This window comes from Myxocyprinus asiaticus, chromosome 9 (genome assembly GCF_019703515.2).
Source record: "Myxocyprinus asiaticus isolate MX2 ecotype Aquarium Trade chromosome 9, UBuf_Myxa_2, whole genome shotgun sequence".
Classification (NCBI taxonomy): Eukaryota; Metazoa; Chordata; class Actinopteri; order Cypriniformes; family Catostomidae; genus Myxocyprinus; species Myxocyprinus asiaticus.
In genome coordinates, this window is record NC_059352.1 from 49,998,433 (window position 1) to 50,021,490 (window position 23,058).

Below are 23,058 nucleotides of genomic sequence, written 5' to 3' on the forward strand. Positions count from 1 at the left end.
CACTGTTAGTTAATAGTTGTGTGGTGATGTTAGGAGCTCAACTTTTAACTTAATGAGGTTTGTGTGTTGAGGATTGAGGTCTATTGTGTGTTTACATCAAACAATTGTTCATACCACCTTGCCTCGCAAGACATACCTCTCTCTCTTCAGAGGCAAAGACTGCTGGTAACTTCATATAAAAGTACTTTAAATGGAGACAAAATGAAAGCTCTCACATTGTGAATTGTCAGTTGACTGAACTAGAAATTAGTTGTTCTCTCAACAAGAATTTTTGCATTTAGTTAACAAATTCACATTGACTAAAAGCAATGTTACTGAGGACAATTATTTAAACGTCATTGAGAGAACCCAAAAACCTTACTGCTTCATGTTGCGTTGAATTTTTAAGTTTGCTCAACGATTCTTTTTTTTACAGTGTACCTTTAAAAGCTCTCATAATCATTAGACAACTATTTAAAGTCTTTTTATTCCCTTAAAAAGATGTTTAATATCTCTGTTGTCATCTCTATCCCTTTTACAACTTACAAGGACTCACAAAGTTTTAAAAGTTTAATCAGTGAATCAAACGGTCAACTCACTGTGACCATGTGTGTATTAATCATACAGTTTATGAATCTTTCTCAGAAATGTGCTAACAAAAATGACTCACCTGTTAATTAGTAATCACACAATTATATACGCACTTTCTTCACAATTGCTTCACTCTACACTGTAAAAAAAACTTTTTTACAAAAAACTGTCAGCTGCAGTTGCCACAATAATTATATAAAAAAATACAGTAAAAATGTAAACAATGCCCGATTATTGTTTTTTTACTGTAATTTTAACAATAATTTACTGTAAAAAGTACATGTACTCTCGTTAAACAATGTAATTTTTTACCATTAATCATACAGGAAAATCATACTTTTTACATCTAAATTTATTTATTTATTTTTTGTAAAAACTACTGTTTTTTAGTTTTTTTTTAATTTTACAGTTAATACTTGTTAATCAATTTTCTGTAGCATTTTTACAGTCTTTAACCGTTAAAATTACAGACATTTTTTTAAGTGTATAAATAACAAAGAGACTGCAGATTTTGATTAAATAAGCGGTCTTTATAAGTGGGAAAACATTTTCACTTCCAAATCTGACAGAATATAAATATGATTTATAGTTGTTTTTATATTCCAGCAGTTTTAACATATTGCGACTTTATCTGGTTTTAAAGGAATATTCCGGGTTCAATACAAGTTCATCTCAATCAACAGCATTTGTGGCATAATGCTGATTACCACAGTAATTTACTTCTACTCGTCCCTCCTTTTCTTTAAAAAAAGAAGTAAAAATCAAGGTTACAGTGAGACATTTACAATGGAAGTGAATAGGGCCAATTTTTGGAGGGTTTAAAGGCAGAAATGAGAATCTTATAACTTTATAAAAGCACTTACATGAATTCTTCTGTTGAAACTCATGTATTATTAGAGCTGTAAAATTTAAATCATAATTTTAGGGTTTGTTGACAGTACATCATCGTTGTAAAATTGGCTATATCTTCACACAAATGCGGTAAGTGATTTTATCACACTAAAATCATGTTAACACACCTATTGTTTATGTCTTGTGTCTATACTTTTGAAACAGTATTTTAATGTTTACGGATTGGCCCCATTCACTTCCATTGTATAGTGCCTCATTGTAAGATTCGACGAGTCAAATGTTTTTTTTTTTAGTAATCAACATTATGCACAAATGCTGTCGATTGAGCTCAACTTGCATTGAATCCATAATATTCCTTTAAAATGGAAGGGTCAATTCGTGTTTACTAATTGTGTTAAAAGTTTCAAAAGTATAGCCACAAGATGTAAGCAATATGCATGTAAACATGATTTCAGTGTGATAAAATCACTTACTAACCTTTTCTGCGTAAAGTTATATTCAATTTCACGACTAAGATGTCATGATGACATAACACCAATGACCCTAAAATCATCGATTCAAACAACTTAAATAAAACATGATTTTAACAGATAAATGTAAGTGCTTTTATGAAATAATAAGCTTCACATTTCTGCATTTAAACCCCAAAATTGGCCACATTGTAAGTGCCTCACTATAAGAAAAAAGGAGGGAACCTCGGCACTATCAACTCAAATAAAATGACACCTGTAAACTCTCTGCTTCAGATACCACATACATAAACACAAAACAGCTCAGAGGTGTTTGATCCATAGGACTGTTGCTCGCTGAATGAAAATGAGGCTCTTTATCATCATTTTCCTCCGGTTTCTTCCTCCCTTTGTCTCGGATGAATACGCCTCCACTTCACAGGAACAGGTGTGCGCCGCTTTGTTACTGTCCAGGAATTGAATGGAGTGTTTTATACACAACTGCATGTATGTGAATATTCATACACTGGAATCAAAAGGATGAGCTGCTGTGGAGAAACTGCATTCATCAAATCACCTGTCTGAAGTGATCTAAACTCAGTTTAATACAGAATGTATTGAATACAGAGAACATTGGGAAGTACAGCTCGGTCCCCTGTGTATGTAACAGAAGATTCCTTTCAGAGGAAATAAAGCAACTGACCTTATTCATAGCAGCACCATTTAAAATTTTTGACATGATGCAGAAAGGGACAGACACAACTCTCTTCAATGGGTTGTGTGTTTAAATTGCCGTTGATCATTCAGCTGGCCATTTTGGAAAACATTATTCCATCCCAAGAAGCAAAATGTCCCGTTCTCAAGCCAAGGGAAGGTCATGTCTCAAGGTTTTGGCCACTCCCTGGCTAGTAGGCATTGCTTGCTTGTGCGAATCAGTAGCACGGCGTGAAGGTATACGATTCCCATAGCGTCGGCTACTAACGCAGCGTCAAAGTGACTGACTTGAAAGTGAACATTCTGGTTACGACGGTTCCCTCTGGATTTTCCTATTGGTTTTTAAACCTGTGTAAATTAAGGTCTGGGTAAACATTACTTTATACATGGATGTTTTGTTCTACAACAAAAATTACACACAGTCACATGAATTTCGAAGCCGTATTGAATTACATACTTTTTAAAAAACACACAGGGGCTTCAAAATTCACCTTTGAGGAATGACTGTGTGTAATTTATGTTGTGGAACAAAATGTCCACGTATCAAGTAATGTATACCACAGACCTTGTTTTACTCAAAAGTTCAAAAATCCCATTATAAAAACCCATAGGAAAATCCAGAGGGAACCCATGGCGAATTCTCTTCCGGGTTTTTGGACTACAAGCTGAACAGCTCTATTGGCGTGATTTTAAAGGACTTTAGAGTTCTTCACTCTGGTGTAGGCATGCAGATGACATTTTTTGGCTGATACCGATATTTTGCCACTAACCTTACTTTGTCAACAGGTCACCGTAATAAGATAATATATTGTAAGATAATGCCTCAGTGTAGTTTGTTAATATCTTGTAATGTGGCTAACTACTATTTTTTTTTTTTTTAACAAGTGTAGCTTAAATTCAAAATAATCGCTCAGGGACAGAATAAGTAAATATGTTAAGTGTCTACGCAATCAAATGTATGATATTGTTTGATGTAATTATAAGCTGTCTTGCATTTGAATATTTGTATATGCTAATTGCCATATCAAACTAGGAGTAAATGTTTTTGTTATTGATAGGGTGTCCAGGAATCTTTCAAGTCCAATGTGGCAACCCTACTGATGAAGCTTTCCCAAAAAAATTTCAGTAGCCAAAAAACTCGAGAAAATTGTCAAAATTAAATGTGATCTATGGGCTTTATACAGTGTTTGCCACTGAAGATTGCAAGTCTTTCCCTTACAGCTTCGCTTTCATTCCCGCCAAAAATTAAATGCAGCGCTACTCTGAATAAAGTTTATAGACATTTCCTGTGTAACCAGCTGCTTTCATTCTCTCCAGATGAGTTCATTTTGCATTTCTACAATCAATTTTTAGCACATTACATTGCATTTATCCACTCAGAATTTAGAAATCTTTAAAACTACAGTGCGTCATTTTTGTCACTAGTGGCACCAAACAGAAATGCGAAAATAACGTAACAGTTTAACAAGCAAATAGCTTTAGATGGAGTTTAGCATCTCAGATTGTTAGATTAAGATATTTTAATCATTTCAGATGAAATATTTTATTTTTAAAGATACACCTGTGACTGAGGTTGTGTACATAGTTTTATTAAAGTTCTTGAATAGAATTAAACAGTGATGCCATGGAAACGTTTGTACATTCAACAAGTTGTTGCTGAGTGACATTAATATCAGTAAGAACTTTGCCCCTTAAATACCATCGTTAGAAAGCAAAAAAAAAAAAAAAATATATAATAATTACATTAAATTTTGAGATGGAAAATCTTAATCCAGAAAGCAAATAAACAAAGAAACATGCATTTATATTTGAATGAAATTTCCAAACAGAATTGATGATGCAAACATATATATATATATATATATAAACATGAACATACATATTCTTATTGATAGTTCTAAGTGCTTCATTAGGCATCACAAACTACAAATCAGTTTGCATTTAGATTTTAGAGATGCCATTAGTTTAAATACTTTTAGAAGAAATGCATTTACATGCAGCATTTGGTTTGTGTGTCAGTTCATTTCTCTTAATTACTCGACCACTAAATCGGAAAATAATGAGGTCGGGAAGTGAAATCCCTCTTACTATAATCCTACAGAGGAATGCTATTGCAGAGCCAAGCAACTGACTTATAATTTGCAACTTTTAATATAGAAAAATAGACTTCTACAACCAAAGAAAATAAATGAAATTAAAGTACGCAGCCAGAGTTGAAGAATCAAGTCCAGGTGCATTCCTGAAGCTGTATGTGTATATATATTTACCTCTTTAAAGTCAAAGACCAGAAAAACATCAGTCCTAGCCCACCACTAAATGTGGCTTATGGGTTAAAACGTCACAGAGCACCAAGTGTATGTGCATATAAGATTGTACATGTGAAATATAGAAAGAAAACAGTAAAGCACAACACAAATTGGTGCATTTCTGACTTTGACAATGAGTTTGAGCAGAGTAACCCCGCTGTCTAACAGGCTGTCGATCATCATCTCCTCATCTCATCATTGGTCTCTATGGCAAGCAAAGGCACATCAAAGATCACGTTATTCTGCTTTTTGATGACCTGAAATTACTAGATAGAGACTTGAGTGATTTTATGCTGAAAGGTGAGGGATAAACTGGTTTAAACTAGCAGCCTGTTAAACGAGCAGGGTTTAACCTCAGCAGCCCGTCTGAGTGATGTCACCACCAGAGTTCTTGGTGACCTCCATAGTGGTGAAGATCTGGAAAAAATTAAAGGAAGAAAACATTATATTTATGTGCTTTTAACTATTAACTTAGTACAGAATATCAGAAATATTCTTAAAAAGGTGCAATTTTCAGTAATTAAAAAAGTAAAAGTATTTTTTGAAAAATGTCTCACATCATATGATAAACATAAAAAGCCAAATATAGCTGCAAGCAACAATTAACGGGGTTCAAGCATTTAAGGGCCTTTAAGGACATAAGCAACAGATTAAGTATTAATTAGATTAATTTTTTAGCAGCTAAAACAACGATAAAGTAGCACAGAGATATGGCATTTTTTACATTCCTGACTGTTATAGCGCCACCACAAGGTGTGTCTTCAGATTGACCTCCTACATAAGTGTCCAAAATGTAGTGAAAATATCTCATTCCGTTCATGAGATATAACCATTTAAATAAAAGTAGCCACACCCATGTCGTACGTTTTGCCGTACTAATACAGAATCAGAATGAGCTTTATTGCCAAGTGTTCTCACGTACACAAGGAAACCTGAGTGATTCTTCCTGCACGTTTCCTCACTCTGGAGATGTACAGGACTTGGAGGGTGGGCAGGGGGGCACCAATAATCCTCTCAGCAGTCCTGACTGTCTGTTGTAGTTTCCTGAACCAAACCAGACAGTTATAGATGTACACAGGACTCAATGATGGCCGAGTAGAACTGTGTCAGCAGCTCCTATGGCAGGTTGAACTTCCTCAGCTGGTGAAGGAAATACAACTTCTGCTGAGCCTTCTTCACAATGGAGTCTATGTGGGTGTCCCACTTCAGGTCCTGAGAGATGGTAAAGCCCAGGAACCTGAATGACTCCACTGCTACCAATAGTGCTGGGGGGGGGAGATATCTCCTGAAGTCCACTATCATCTCCACTGTTTTGAGCGTGTTCAGCTCAAGGTTGTTTTGACCACACCAGACAGCCAGCTAATCAACCTCCCGCCTGTAGACTTGTCACTGTCGCGGATAAGGCAGATGACCGTGGTGTCATCTGCAAACTTCAGAAGCTTGACATTGGGGTCCTTTGCAGTGCAGTCATTCGTGTACAGGGAGCAGAGCAGTGAAGAGAGAACGCATCCCTGAGGAGCACCAGTGCTAATAGTGAGGGTCCAGGATGTAAGTTTCCTCAGGCTCACTAGCTGATGCCTATCTGACAGAAAGTTGTTGATCTACCGACAGGTTGTGGTTGGCACGGAAAGCTGGGTCAGTTTGGTTGAGAGAAGATCAGGCATGTTGGTATTGAAGGCTGAACTGAAGTCCACAAATAGGATCTTTGCATAAGTCCCAGGTCTGTTGAGGTGTTGCAGGATATAAAGCAGTCCCATATTGACAGCATCATCCACAGACCTGTTTGCTCAGTAAGCAAATTGAAGGGGGTCTTGTAGGGGTCTAGTAGGGGTCTAGTGATGTCCTTCAGGTAGGCTAAAACCAGTCTCTCAAACAACTTCATGACCACAGATGTCAGAGCGATAGGTCTGTAGTCAATTTTGGGTTTTTTTGGGTACCGGAATGATGGTGGAGTGATTGAAGCAGCAGGGAACTTCACACTGCTCCAGTGATCTACTGAAGATCTGTGTGAAAATGGGGGCCAGTTGGTCAGCGCAGACTTTCAGACAGACAGGTGAAACACCGCCTGTAGCTTTTCTAATCTTTTGTTTCCGAAAGACCTGGCACACATCCTCCACACAGATCATAAGTGCAGATTGAGTAGCAGGAGGAGGGAGGAGGGGGTTTCCAGGAGGTGTTGGTGTGTGTGTTTGTGAAGCGAAGAACAGAGTGGGGGAGGGGTGTAAGACTGGGCTTTCCAAACCTGCAGTAAAACACCTCGAGTTCATCAGCCTTTAGTTGACTCTCTACAGAGCGAGGGGGAGGTGTCTTGTACTTGATGATGCTTTTCAGGCCTTTCCACACAAATGCAGCATCACTGGCTGAAAACGGGTTTTTCAGCTTTTCAGAATAGCTTCTTTTAGCCACTCCGATTTCCTTAGTCAGTGTGTTCCTGGCCTGGTTGTACAATATTTTATCCCCACTTCTGTAAGCATCCTTTATGGCATGACGAAGCTGTCTGAGTTTTCCTGTAAACCATGGTTTATCATTAGTGAATGATAAAAATGTCCTAGTAGGGATGCACATATCCTCACAGAAACTGATATTTGATGTCACAGTATCTGTGAGCTCATCCAGGTCTGTGGCTGCAGCTTCAAAAACACTCCAATCAGTGCAGTCAAAGCAGGCTTGTAGTTCCAGCTCTGCTTCATTGGTCCATCCCTTTACAGTCCTTACTACAGGCTTAGCTGATTTTAGTTTCTGCTTGTAGGTCGGGAAAAGATGAACCAGACAGTGATCAGAGAGTCCTAAAGCTGCACGTGGGACAGAGCGGTATGCATTCTTTACAGCTGTGTAGCAGTGGTCCAGTATATTTCTGTCTCTGGTGGGGCATGTGATGTGTTGTTTGTATTTTGGCAGTTCATGAGTAAGGTTAGCTTTATTAAAATAATAATAATAATAATAATAATAATAATAAGTGAGTCCGGGTGTATTTGCTCCGCATCTGTGACGTGATCAGCAAGCTGTTGCAACGCTGCGTTCACGCACGCTTGTGGTGGGATATAAACACTCACCAGAATGAATGAGGAAATCTCCCGCAGCGAGTAGAAAGGCTTACAGTTGATGAAGAGCGCTTCTAAATTAGGACAGCACATCTTCTTCAATGCTGTTACATCTGTACACCAACTTTCGTTGATGTAAAAGTATGTTCCACTGCCTCTCGTTTTCCCCAATGATTCCGCAGCGCGATCTGCTCTGAACAGCTGGAAGCCCGGCAGATGTAGCATGCTGTCCGGGATGGCTTCATTCAGCCAGGTTTCCATGAAACACAGAGCATCCGAGTTAGAAAAGTCCTTATTTGTTTGAGTGAGCAGAAGCAGGTCGTCCTTTTTGTTAGCGAGTCCTAAAGCCGCACTGACGAAGCTTCACAAGTGCGCTGGCTCGCTTCCCTTGCGTGCGTCTTTTGGATCGCTTGTAGAGCACCGCTGCGCCTCCAAATAAAATGCCTAATAAAACGTCTGAATAATCAAACACCAGCAAATAATTATCAGGTATGCTCTGCTGAATATTCAGCAGTTCATCCCAGGTGAAACTGATCGGTAAAGAGTGACAAAAAACATGACAAACAAACAAACAAAAGCAACAAAAACGCTAGGGAGCTCCACACTGAAGCAGCCATCTGCGGCGCCATCTTGAAACAAATAATACAATGATGAATTAAAAGTTCAAACTTTTTTTATAATTATTGTTAAAGGGACTCCAGAGAATCTCTATGCACTTGTTTGGTTCTGATCGGACGAACGACCTAGAACTACTTTGATTTTTTTTTTATTTTTATTTAATGACCGATTTGATTCACACCAATGTTTCTTGAGACAAAGTTGTTCAGAATGAAGAGATCTATCATATGATATGGATAACGTGTGTCTATGTGAAACACTGCGGTATTTACAACCATTTGCATGCATGTAAAACATGATGGCGCCTCCCGGTAACCAATTAAAAAAAAAAATCTGCAAAGACCAAGAGACAAATAGGCCTACTACTTTTCGTTCAGATCGGTTTATTTAACCTTTTCTAATAACTGCTGAAAGTTGATTGGTAAGTGTCCTCACAGACCTTGATGACACCTTAGACACTGTATGCAAAGTTTCAAGTCGATTGGACCAACAGTTACTTAGTTAGAGCTGTTTTTATGTTTGTCATTAATATAGCGCCACCAAGTGGCCAAGGTGCACATTTTTTTCATGTGTCCTCATCTCATATCTTTCTGCACTGGTTTAGTTTCGATCAGGCGAATGTCCTAGGACTAGTTCGAAAATTAGGTTTTGCAAACAATCCAAAAGTGGGCGGAAAATGGGGAAAAAAGTGGGCGGAGCTAAAATTTAGTTTCTAGGCCTTATGGTTCAAAAGTTATGGCCCAAAATACAAAATGTAATTGTTAGGTTCACTGTAGTGCCCCCTTTTGGCCGATCGGGGTAAGTCCATGCATCGGAGTACTACCATTCCCCAAAGATTCGGGTCTCTAGGCCTTACAGTTTGGTCTACACTATCATTTTTAGGGCAGAATAATAAAAATAATCCTCAAAAATACAACAGGTTTTGGCGCTTTGTGATGGAACCCCTAAAAATACCTTATTTTATCCGATAACAAACCCCCTTTATCGAAAATGTTTTGTTTACCAACTAAATTAATCATAACTGATTGTGAATAGTGCATTTCTACAATAGCATCAGTAATGGAAAACTTCACATGTTGCTGCATCCACACCACTAGGTGTCAGAATAAGTTGAAGACAGCTACCATATTCGACCAGCGCAACAAATACAAAAATTAGGAAGCACCATTAAATACTCCAAAGCTTTATATTTAAGCACTTTAAACTATGAACTAACATGAACAGAACATCAGAAATATTCTTAAATGTGCATGTAGCAATTTTTTAATAATTTTTTCGTCATTTTACGTTTAACCCCCAAATAAAGCTATGAATAGTACTTTTGAAAAATGCCTCAAATCATGTACACTCACATGAGATTAAGTCATTGCAGTAGCTTATAAAAGCTGAAAATGCCTTAGTTTACGTCGGTAGCCCCCTATTATTGGAAACGTTTGCGTACAAAATAAATTAATCATGACTGACTGCAAATAGTGCATTTCTACAATAGCACTGGTAAGAGAAAATTATTGCTTTTGCATGCTGCTAGATGCACACGGCTAGCTGTCAGTATAAATCGGGATTAGAAAATAAGGGGGCTTGGGGCCCCATAAAACCTAATGTGGGGGCAAAAAAATGCCCTCAAAGAATTCCTCGTTTTTTTATTTTTAACATCTGATGTAGTTCTTAATATTCTATTCTAACCCTAGCTGTGGCATAAAATATGAGTTGATGTTGATTTAATTTTATGGGTAAGAGGTAATATATTCTCAGTCTAATTATTCAGATATAATCAAATTTATTAAATTGAAGTATTTGAAATGAAAGGACGAAACACCGTATATTTCTCTGTTTAGAATAAAATATGACCACACAAAAGTACAAAATGCCCCTTAAGATCAAATTTAAGGGGAAATTACTGCCCCTTAATGGAAAAGTTAATTTCAGACACTGGTATATGTTTTTTTTTCACTGCTTTATTGGCCATCACAACATGTTATAATAATAATAAAAATACAGAGTGCACCATTAAATACGGCAGTAGTTAGTCTATCGATTAACGCTTGTCAGAGGAAACTCACCTCAGCACAGGTCGGATGTATTCCGATGGTGTTGTCCAGCTGATCTTTGGTAATTCCACATTTCATAGCTGCTCCGAAGCCCTGGGTCACTTCTCCAGCATTAGGACCCAGATAATGAAAGCCAATCACACGGTCCTGCAGACAGAAGAGAGTTAAAAACTACTCAGGACAACTCAATCACCTGAGGTTTGTATTCAATGAATTGTATTTTAATTTACAGAGAGATGAAATCCTATAACGACTGCACATTTGACGAAAGTCATTTTTAAACTCGATGTTTGTGTCTTACATTGTCAAGTTTATTGCAGATGATCTTGGCGTAGCACCTGTTGTTGTCCCGGCTGGGAATAGTGAACTCCAGAGGCCAGAACAGACTGTGATACACCTGCAGAGAAAAACACACATCATAAAACACCATAACATCATTAAAAACACCACTCGTTATCAACACACCTTCATTACCAGCACATCATTAACACGCCAGTCATTATCAGAACAGAGAGTTAATATTTCCAGTGTTTAGCATGACGTCTGTTTACAAACACACCTCGAGGTTCTCCTGTCCGTAGATCTCAATGGCTTTCTCCTCGGCGTGGCCACAGCTGCCGTATTCCATAGGAGTGAAGACGGTGGTGGGAACATTCACATAGTCACACTGTAAATACACATTAGCCCTTTAATTGCTTGATTTATATTAAATTGCACAGCACAGATCACACTAGATAGACAGACAGAAAGATATGGAGCAATAGATTAAAGATCATGGCAATTGTACGTCTATGTCAGACCTTCAAAGTGGATCCAGCAAAAAGTCGGCGAGCCAGCAGTCTTCCTGCCTGTATGGCCACAGGCGTGAGCTCCCACTTTCCCTCCAGAATGTCTCCAATGGCATAGATATGAGGAACATTCGTCTGCTCCTCATCGTTCACTGGGATCTTCCCATTCCTGGGCAAAGAAGGGCACCATAAAATATGACTTTTTTGTTCTTATGGGCAGAGTACAAGCCCAGCGTTATTATCAGGGCGTACTGAAATAAAAGTAAAAAAAAAATCTATAAAAAAATAGATATATACAGTGGCAAGAAAAAGTATGTGAACCCTTTGGAATTAGCTGTTTTCTGCATTAATTGGTCATAAAATGTGATTTCATCTTCATCAAAAAGTCACAAGTATAGACAAACACAATGTGCTTAAGCTAACAACACACAATTATAATCTTTCATTTCTTTACTGAACACATCCAATTAAACATTCACAGTGCTGTGGGAAAAAGTAAGTGAACCCTTGGATTTAATAACTGGTCCGTCCTCCTTTGGCAGCAATAACCTCAACCAAGTGTTTCTGGCAGCTGTGGATTAGACCTGCACAATGATCAGAAGGAATTTTGGACCGTTCTTCATTACAGAACTGCTTTAGGTGCGCAGCAATGTTTTTGTTGAAAAGCAGAAGCTTTCTTCGTGGTGTCCTGCCATGGACACCATACCTGTTTAGTGTTTTCCGTATAGTAGACTCATGAACAGAGATGTTAACATGTTCCAATGATTCCTTCAAATCTTTAGCTGTCACTCTAGGGTTCTTTTTTACCTCATTGAACATTCTGCGGTGTGCCCTTTGAGTCATCTTGGCTGACCGGACACTTCTAGTGAGAGTACCCACAGTACTAAATCGTCAGAACTTAGGCATGGTCCACGTCAGCAGATGCTTCTTGTGAATATCAAACTCAAAATGTTTGAGTGCTTTTTATAAGTCAAAGTAGCTCTAACCCACACCTCCAATCTCGTTTCGTTAACTGGATGTCAGGTTTGCCAACTCCTGACTCTAATTAGCTTTTGTTGATGTCATTAGCCTTGGGGTTCACATACTTTTTCCCAACCTTCACTGTGAATGTTTGAGCTATGTATTTAATATGTACAAGAACAATTGCAAATTTTTTATTTATTTATTTTTATACTGTGATATATTGCAAATTTTGCACTTGTCACCAAAGATATCAAGCTGGCTCACAAAGTTTGGTTAAAATTGTAAGAATGCTTGTCTTAATAGCATTAGTAAGAATGGGTTGAAAATTACAAACTGCCATTGAGTTACATTTATAGCTATATAATTTACAGCTATTTTAACTTATTTAAAACCTATTATTTTTTGCAATAAATAAAATATTATTAATTATGAAAAATATAAACAGGGCTCCATGGTAAGTATAAGGATTTCTCCCACCCTTCCATAATTTTCACTGGCCACACCTCAGAAAATATGCATTTTTTTTATGTGCCAGTAATATATATATATATATAAAATAAATAAATAAAACAGCTTTGCTAGGAAACAACAGCATAAAAAAAAAAAAGAGGTTGATTACTGAATGGCTTTTAGTTTATCTCATTCTAACTAATGCTTCTTTATTGCTGAGCTTTTGGCACATAAAAGATTTTTTTGTTTGTTTGCTTTTTTGCCAATTTACTAGAAAGAAATCACAGTACTCAAAATACATCTTGCAAGCCATACTGACAAGATGAAATATTTTAAAGCAAAGCCTAACTATAAAAAAATTTATATTCACAATACAAATCTATGTTCTCGTCCGAGCGTTTGTGTTTCAATCTATGTCACAATGCTGAAATGCACATATTAGCTGATAAAGGACATGATACAACTACCCAGAAAATGAGCTGTTGAAATGAAACCACTCAAGTTGTAAAATTCACCGATGAACGCTCGAGGTGAGTCACACGAAAGAGAACAAAAGAGCCATACAGCACACTCATATAAGGGTGTTTCTACAACTCCAGGCATAAATCATGAAAATTCTCACCAGGGTGATTTCTAGCACATCTCAAATTCTTTATGTTTAATAGAATTCTGTGGTAAAAATGATGCTGATAAAAATGACATTAACATTTTTTAAATAAAATGCTCGACTCCTTTGTCTTGCCTAGGCTAATTTCATAGCTAACATTTTATGTGTCGTAAATACACACAATTAAATAAGTCGGTTCTAATGTGATTTTCATCTAACAAAAAATTTAAAAAAAAGTTTAATTCTGTTCATTTTAGTAAAAAGTCAACCCCTGGGACGTGAAAGTACTTGAAGTTGAAGAAACACCCATGTGTTTGGGTGGAGGTCATATGGAATCACATGACTCAGCTTGAGAACGATTTAAAACCTCTATCACACACTAATCCTTAACATTAGGACACAACCACACACACCATCTCAATACTCTCTCACTTCAAGGTTTGTGTGTGAGCTAAAATGAATCTGAAAGCATATCATTTGTTTAATGTATCCCAACCCTTTTAAATTACACAATTGTTCTCTATAAACACACTGAATGTGCTTCTGGTCACAGTTCCAACTTCTCAGTAGCAATACTGCTGAATCACCATGACACTTCAGTGCCCGCCCCTCCCATGTTACTATGACAAGGTCTTTGTATATGAATGAGGGGAGGGGCTATGAGAACAGATGACTGAAGAACACAAGAACTCAAACCAACAGCAAAGTAGAGAAAGAAAGTATTAATACTTTGCATTGACTTTAACTCCAGCATTCTCCAGACCGATCTTTCCTGTACAGGCATCACGACCCACTGCAATCAACACCTGAGAGAGAGAAACAAACACTTAGGTTCTTGTAAAAATCTGCAACATTAATGACCTAAACTTGCACACATTTAAAAAAAAAAAGAATTCCCCTTTTCTCCCAATTTGGAATGCCCAATTCCCACTACTTAGTAGGTCCTCGTGGTGGCGTGGTTACTCCCCTCAATCCGTGTGGTGGAGGACAATCCCCAGCTGTCTCCATTTCTGAGACCGTCAATCCGCGCATTTTATCACGTGGCTCGTTGTGCATGACACCGCGGAGACTCACAGCATGTGGAGACTCATGCTAATCTCCGCAATCCACGCACAACTTACCACGCGCCCCATTGAGAGCAAGAACCACTAATCGTGACCACAAGGAGGTTACCCCATGTGTCTCTACCCTCCCTAGCAACCGGGCCAATTTGGTTGCTAAGGAGACCTGGCTCTCAGCACACCCTGGATTCGAACTCGCGACTCCAGGGGTGATAGTCAGCGTCAATACTCGCTGAGATACCCAGGCCCCCACTTGCACACACTAGTTATATGGAAAATTAAGCAACACTTAAATGTCTAAAGGTCATTGCATCAGGCAACAAAAATGAAAGCAAATGTAATTTTTATAAAGAAAGACAGCACAAGCAAAACAATCAACAAGAAGTTTTTAAGAAGGGTATAAATGATAAACCAATGGATATTCTGTTAAAAATAAATGACACTTGCTTTGATATTTTGTTATCTAATGCAATTAAATGTATACAGTTTAACTGAGTCTTAATGTCCAAATTAGAGGTAGACTGATATATCGGTTTTACCGATTAATCGGTGACGATTGTTGCTTTTTGGAACTATCGTTATCAGCTAAAATCAAATTTGTGTTTGGGGATTTGCTGTATCTAAATCCTTCATCATTGACCATATTTGTCCATATTTTTATCCTCACTTCAATGCATATTTTGTTGTTGATTAGGTAATCAAGTGTTCTAATCTGAAGCGAGGGCACATACATCATGTCTCCAACTTCAAATCTGGTGAATAATAATAAACCTCATTTCTCTTGAAACCTCATCTCGTGAATATTTAAGCAAAACCGTTATAGGCTACAAAAGGCATAATTGGGTAAATACTTAAATAAGAGTCCTGAAAAAGTGCATTTTCAGCTTGTTTATGGTTAAAAGTCCGGCGTTATGCACCAAGTCCTTATTTGTTCTGGTTATTATTGGGATTTTTGTTGAACAATAAACTGCATCTGGGATTTTATTCATTTTGGACTCTTGTAGTCTTTATGTCTGTGCCCAACATAGTAAGAAAAGACAAAACACAAAAACAAATTTACATTCTAGAAATGGATATTTAAAAACAAACTACCGTCCGACTGACCTTCAGGAGACTCTGTGCTGTCAGTAAAAGGTTTAACACTTGATGCACGGAGTCATGTGACAAAACAACAAGGTGCCGACCACAGCGGAGTTTGTCTTTGAAAGAAATGCGAACAAAACTACATCTGGTAAGAAACCTAATTACGTTTTTAATTTATCACGAAACACCACACTGCTAAACACAGTTTCCACTAATGTGTACAATAGCACTAGATTTTAATTTGAAATCCTATATTTACCGTGCATTATCACATTGAGAATCAATGCATGCATCCAAAAACTGTAAAATATTGCTTTCAGAGGCTTTATATGGAGTTAGGATGAAAATAAGGGGCATTTCAAACTGTTCTGAGACCAGTGCAGACAGACAGCACACTGGAGGTTAAGTCATTCACTAAATAGGGAGCAAGGGAGCATCCTATAGCTCTCTATGCAGTTAAGTGCATTCACTCCTAAAATCTGATCAAAAGTTCAGTTTCAGGCTGCAGATGATGTTTGGATCACTCAACATGTTTGACAGACATGAGGCAATGATAATCAGTACATAGATTCAGAATTTATAATGTATCATTTTATTTTAACATGGTTGGCAGTGATTGGATGATGCTGGACATTACTTTGAATCAGAATTAATTATGCTAATTTCTGATGTAATGTCTATAACATCTCAAAAACATGAATAATCAACACTCCTGGAAACAAACAATTGGATGAAAAAAATCTGAATTTCTATAGCTTGCCATTTTTTCAAATTTCACAATTTAGTCCTGCTGTCCACATATGTGGACATCATTTTTTAGGAAAACTTGCTCTAAAAAAAATAAAAAACGATTAATTTGGTGGACGAAGTGAGAGAAAAGCTGAATCCTTATTCTTTTAACCTCAAAAAGTATAGCTATTTTTTAAATCTAATTAAACATGCTCTATTTGACCAAATATTTGTATATGCCGTGTATATTTATGCTTATTAAGAGTAGCGAGTCATAAGCAACATCCTAACCTAAGAAGAGCCTCTCACGCGCATCGTAAAGATCGCAACTTTTATGACTGTGATGAGGAGGAGGGTGTGGCCGGGCCATGATGGACCAGGGCCAGCGCTGAATCAGCTGATCAGCGGGAGAGCGAGATAAGGGGCAGCCGGAGACACCGGTTCGAGAGAGAGAGAAGCACGCGGCTGCGTTGTGTGTGTCTGTTTGTGTTATGGTTTATGTTTGTTTTATGTTGAGTTTTGCATTAAAACGTTATGTTGACTGTTCAGCCAGTTCCCGCCTCCTCCTTGTCCATCCTTATACTGTTACAATGACGCACATGCCAATTAGTTGCTGCCAATGTGGCGTGTTCCAAATCAGTCACTTGTGAAGTTCCCATTAATTTGCTTTTGAAGGCAGCTTACTAGGTCTTGGAAAATGGCCACAAATAAACATAGATACACTGACATCTGAAGTGAAATTCTTTTCCTTCCTTGGATAGAAATGCTTAAATTATTAACACAAACATGACACTCACAGTATTGTATTCTCCTTCAATGATCTCATCGCTCTCGGTTGATTTGGCGGTCACCTTCAGTCGACCTGGAGTTCCAGCTTCCAGCTCCTCTACCTGAGAAACATTTACACAATCACTGCTGTGCTTTATCACAACACGATCTTCTTGGCCAGGAATTTGATATTGCAGTTTCTGACATTGGATATACAGGTGCAAATGTTCAGTTGTATCTTTATATTATCTGCAGTTTATGCATGCAACCATCACTATATGGGTAAAGAGGCCATGACTTGATCATAATACTTCATAAATTCAGCTGCGATAGATTATGCCTAACAATTTCAAATTTCTGTAATGTTTAACAGCACACATATGCACAAACCTTAACTGGAACGAACTTCCTGAGGAATTTGACCCCATGCATCTCCATGTAATCTCCCGCACGACTGGCCATGTCCTGGTCGAAGCCGCGCAGCAGAATGGAGCGAACCATGACGGTGACGTCTAGACCCAAACCGGCCAGAAATCCCCCGCACTCCAGAGCCACATACGATGCCCCGACCACCAGAGTCTTCCCGGGACAGTAGGGTAACGAAAACAGGTCATCACTGTGGAAAAAAATCAAAACAAAAAAACACAGAGTACACAATTAAAGAGCTATGCTGCCTTGCAAATGCAAAACACAGTAACTACACAGGTTTACACCTGGTATTAAGATGCATTTTGGGTGTTCTGATCACAAGTGCGGCCATCACCTGTGGTGTTCCCCAAGGTTACGTCTTAGGACCTCTTCTTTTCTCGCTTATTTTACATTTTCTGATTAGATGGTTATTTCATTTTAAAACCGCTCATAACCAGATTGACAGGTGAGTGGGTGGTGCTACGCTGCTGTTTGAATGAATTTGAACAGATGAGCATTTACACTACAAGCCTAATGTGGTCACATGTGTTTTTGACCAATTTCAAGCACTTCCGAATGTGGTTGTAGTGGACAAATCTTACAATGTTTTAACCCTGTTTACACCAGCCTTAAGCGTCATCCCGTTTCAAACAGATTGCCCAAATCACATTTAAATAAATTGAGTTAAAATGGAGTCATAACGAAATCATGTCTTTTGAATTATGATCTGTCTTGTGACAGACGGGTTTGTTTCAAATATACTCAGATTCTGAGAGAACTGTGTGAGACTATTTTATAGTGTAGGTGTAGTTACTGTGCTCCTTTAAACATAATAAAAGTCGGCAAAGAGAAAAGTCAACATGCTGAAAACCACAGAGACTTGGGTCTTGCCAAAGACCTTTATTCGAACACTTCCTCATTTGACAAATGACAGGTCAGGAAATCCCAGACTTGAGCAATAAGAACGTGTAGATGTGTATGACTTTCTTCTGCTGAACACATTTGAAGAAAAATATCTTAGCTCAGTAGGCGGTCAGCATAAACGTCATCCATACAAAATGAATGTCTTCTAAAGCGACACAATCACTATTGCTGTAAAAAGATCAACACTTAAGTACTTTTTAACTACAAATCATCACTTCCAGTCAGCAGCAGTACGACCACGAGACGTAAATGCGTTGGCATGTTCACGCAAGAACAGACGCATGTGAGACACACCCGGAAGAGCGGCGCTGTTTACAACTGAGTTGGAGGAATGCTGTACAGAAGCTTTGTTGTTTTGGTTTAGATCTGTATTTGTATCTGTTTGTTTACTCACAATGGGGCGTTTGTGTGCTCATTCTGGATTTCTCAACCAAGAGAAAAATGTGAGATTACGTCAATAACGTGCCAACGCGAATACATCACATGAGAGACTGCATGAACCCTTTTGTGAATGCACATACTGCTGCTGAGCGGAAGCGATAATTTATAGTTAAAAAGTACTTAAATATTGATCTTTTACACACCAAAAGAGATCGTTTCGCTGGTCGTATGGATGATGTTTATGTTGACTGTCTGTTCTCTTTGGAGCTTCAAAGGTCAGATCACTGTCCACTTGCATTTTAAGGACCTACTGAGCTGAGACATTTTTCTATTTTTCTTCAAATGTGTTTTGCTGAAGACAGAAAGTCATACACATCTGGGATGGTATGAAGGTGAGTAAAAGATGAGAATTTTCATTTTTGGGTGAACTATCCCTTCAAAAGGAACTCGTAATAACTTTTTTTCCTATACAGAACACAAAAGGAGATGTTTTAATAAAAGTTGCCCCTGCGTCACTGCAATACAATGGCAGTGGACAGTGACTCACTTTTAAGTTAAACTTAAAAGACACAAAAGTTCATGCGAGAACTTGCAATATTTGGCACTAAAAACAACTCGTGAAAAGCAGGAGCCACAGTAAACAAGCTTCTCTCATTGCACTCATGAATGCACAACGAACGTCATGGCTTCAATACCAAGTTGTTTCTCACTAAAATCTATTGTACGTCTAGACAGAAGAATATGACGCACAAGTCGCATGGACTACTTTTATGACACTTTTGGGTGCTTTATTTAATGTTTAATTGAGTCACTACGTAAAGCCATTTTTTAAAGCATGGACCAAGAAAGTCATATAGGTTTGGAACGACATGAGGGTGAGTAAATGATTACAATTTTCATTTTTGGGTGAACTAGTCCCTTAAGTCCAAATAAGACAGAATCGGAATGAATCTGAATTTTAGCGATGTAAACACCTCATTCAGAAAATTCATGCAACAAGATATTAATTTAAATCTAACCCTAATTCTATGTGATACAGGTAGCTGTGGAAAATCAAGTTACTAAAACATTTCTGGGTTGAGGAAATAAATTGAAAATAAATAATACACTTGTGGGTCATGCAGTTCAGTGAAATCTGTTCTTTCCCTTGGTGACTAAGAATGAATCAGCTTTAAATCAATATATCCTGTAAATAAAGGATCACGGCTCCAGTAACGACCCCCTGCAGTCCAGCTCAGTTTAAGATGCTCTCCTGAGAGAGTTTACCGCAGTAACCTTAGGCTCACCTGGTTATGCAGTATTCTTTGTCTCCTGGGATGCCCAGGTAACGAGGTCTCTCGCCTGTCGCCAGAACAAACTTGGATGCAGTGTAGAACGTCTCTTTACCACGCTTGTTTGTCGCCTGTTAGGAAGAGCAAACAAAAGATTAGTCAATATAAAACACAGCATTACCATATTTATTATGTTGATAATGAAGATGTTTATAAAGCAAAAAATAAATAAATAAACATTTTGTAATATATTGCTGGATTTGAACACACTTGCCTTGATCTTGTGCAGGTCCACAAACTCAGCGAAAGCGTTGACATAATTGACATTTTTGTCTCGCAAGGAAACTCTGTAGCCCCAGTTCAACGAACCGATGTAGTTATTCACCGCGGTCTTCATCGTGTCCCAGTTGTGAGTCACTTTAAAAAAGCCAATATTTGAACAACGTCAATGAGCAAAAATGTAGACAGAAAAAATACATTTATCTGCACAGGGCACAAGGAGAAGTGTCAAAAATTAAATTCTGAATGTCATAATGATGATTTACAGATTTAGTAAAATCTCGATTCAGTTTCATCATCAACAGTTTAAGTCACAGACCAAGTTCCTCTTTTTAGGGGAATCACATCAGGACACAGACTGTCACAAGATCTTTTAATAAACAGTTCACCAGTTCTAAACCCGTATGACCTTCTTTCCTCCAAACAAAAAAGCTGAACGCTAGCCTCGGTCACTGCAATGAGAGTGAATGGTGACTGAGGCTGTGAATGGAGAAACATCTCCTTATTGAGTTCCACAGCAGAAAGTCATATGGGTTTGGAACTTAATGTGGTGAGTACATGATGACAGATGTTTGGGGTGAACTATCACTTTAAATCTGAGAGTAAATAAGAGCTACAAACATGTCTCCTAATTCTTGAGGAGAATACATGTGCCACTTTGTACCACACACAGCCTTATATTTCAAATAACATGGAAAATATGAATCACCTTGTTCACTGAATTCCCATCCGAACTTGCGGGCATCCTGCATGGCTGTGCCCAACAGGGCCGTCTGATGCATCAGTTTCTTCGGAATACAACCCACATTTACACACGTACCTCCCAGACCTAGAGAGAAATAATTACACCTTAATAGATGAAAGCATCCTGCAATAAAGAGGTTTACTTGCATTAATCAAGTCACTGAATTTTCAAGTGTACGTTTTTAGGTTTGCAAAGGGCATGCTGTTGTGCCGTCTCTCATACATATCCTATCCTTACCCCAGGTTGTGCCTTTGGGCGTGGGAACGACATAATCCAGAACCATGACCTTTTTCCCCAAAACAGCAGCTTCCTGTTGATGGAGTAGAAGGTGTGAAAATACATTCATGTACAAAACTTCTCATGTTGAATGTCTCAATGAAAGCCTGCTTATAAACATAAGGGGGCGGGTTAAGTATTAACCATCTTTAGCAGGGTTTGTACATAACATTTAAATGTAAGTAGTCGAATAATATGGCTGACCATTTAAAGGATGATATAACTTAAATTAGGGCTGTCAAAGTGAATAAGTTAATGCATTTGATTAATTAAAGCTGAAGAAAGTAATTTCCGCGCCACCGAATGGAACTGCAAAAACAGTGTTTTCAAAACAGCTTTCTGAATACGCCACGAGTCTTCTGTTGTTCAAACAGTCAGATAGTCCCGCCCCCAACTCACACCATTGGTCGAGTAACGTTGTTGGGGTTGGTCTTAGAGGGTCGCTCAAAAAGGGAATAATTTTAATAGTTTACAATTTTCGAGAAAATGAACCTATGCATGGCTTACTTATAGTTGTTCCTGCATATTAAAGGAATGTTCCAGGTTCAATGCAAGCTAAGCTCAATCGACAGCAGCATAATGTTGATTACCACAAAAATTTATTTTCGATTTGTTCCTCCTCCTCTTAAAAAATAAATAAATAAATAAATAAAAAAGTGTTACAATGTGGCACTTACAATAGAAGTGAATGGAGCCCATTTTTGAAAGGCAGAAATGTAAATCTAATTTTCTAAAAGCATTAATTCTTCTGTTAGAACTTGTATATTATCTGAAATGTAAAGTTGTTTAATTAGTCATTTTAGGGTTTGTTGGCATTAGGGCTGAAACGATTAGTCGATGTTAATCGACAACGTCGACAATAAAAAATTCCGACAACATTTTTTGTAGACGAATAGTCGTTTGATGTCATTTAACGTAACATAAGATCACATTAAACTCTAATGATGATGCGTGAGAGCAGCACTGCAGTTCTGACTGAGGAGAGGAAGAATTACACAGCTCACAGTCCAGATGCACTCTAAACTAAACAGTCTGAGGTCCAGAGCGCTCTGGAGCAGGTTTTCATCAAGGATGTCTCTGTACATTGCTGCATTCATCTTTCCCTCGACCCTGACTAGTCTCCCAGTTCCTGCCGCTGAAAAACATCCCCACAGCATGATGCTGCCACCACCATGCTTCACTGTAGGGATGGTATTGGCCAGGTGATGAGCGGTGCCTGGTTTCCTCCAGACATGACGCTTACCATTCAGGCCAAAGAGTTCAATCTTTGTTTCTCATGGTCTGAGAGTCCTTCAGGTGCCTTTTGGCAAACTCCAGGCGGGCTGTCATGTGGCTTTTACTGAGGAGTGGCTTCCGTTTGGCCACTCTACCATACAGGCCTGATTGGTGGAGTGCTGCAGAGATGGTTGTTCTTCTGGAAAGTTCTCGTCTCTCCACAGAGAAATGCCGGAGCTCTGTCAGAGTGCTCATCGGGTTTTTGGTCACCTCCATGACTAAGGCCCTTCTCCCCCGATCGCTCAGTTTGGCCGGGCGGCCAGCTCTAGGAAGAGTCCTGGTGGTTCCAAACTTCTTCCATTTACAGATGATGGAGGCCACTGTGCGCATTGGGACCTTCAGTGCTGCAGAAATTTTTCTGTACCCTTCCCCAGATCTGTGCCTCGATACAATCCTGTCTCGGAGGTCTACAGACAATTCCTTGGACTTCATGGCTTGGTTTGTGCTCTGAC

At 38.4% G+C, this 23,058-nt stretch overlaps 1 protein-coding gene across 1 annotated transcript in view; it reads right to left on the bottom strand.

The window, feature by feature from the left end:
- Positions 1–4,158: 4,158 nt before the first annotated feature.
- Positions 4,159–23,058, bottom strand: part of LOC127445901 (thioredoxin reductase 1, cytoplasmic-like) — a 29,800-nt gene continuing 10,900 nt past the window's right edge. The window contains exons 5-16 of the mRNA XM_051706376.1: positions 21,293–21,365; positions 21,020–21,139; positions 20,306–20,448; positions 20,047–20,162; positions 17,438–17,663; positions 17,077–17,169; positions 14,136–14,212; positions 11,399–11,555; positions 11,158–11,265; positions 10,900–10,995; positions 10,611–10,745; positions 4,159–5,308 (exon numbers count right to left, since the gene is read on the bottom strand). Coding sequence (XP_051562336.1) covers positions 5,246–5,308; positions 10,611–10,745; positions 10,900–10,995; positions 11,158–11,265; positions 11,399–11,555; positions 14,136–14,212; positions 17,077–17,169; positions 17,438–17,663; positions 20,047–20,162; positions 20,306–20,448; positions 21,020–21,139; positions 21,293–21,365 — 1,407 coding nt within the window. The 3' untranslated portion in view covers positions 4,159–5,245. The remainder of the gene's footprint in view (positions 5,309–10,610; positions 10,746–10,899; positions 10,996–11,157; positions 11,266–11,398; positions 11,556–14,135; positions 14,213–17,076; positions 17,170–17,437; positions 17,664–20,046; positions 20,163–20,305; positions 20,449–21,019; positions 21,140–21,292; positions 21,366–23,058) is intronic.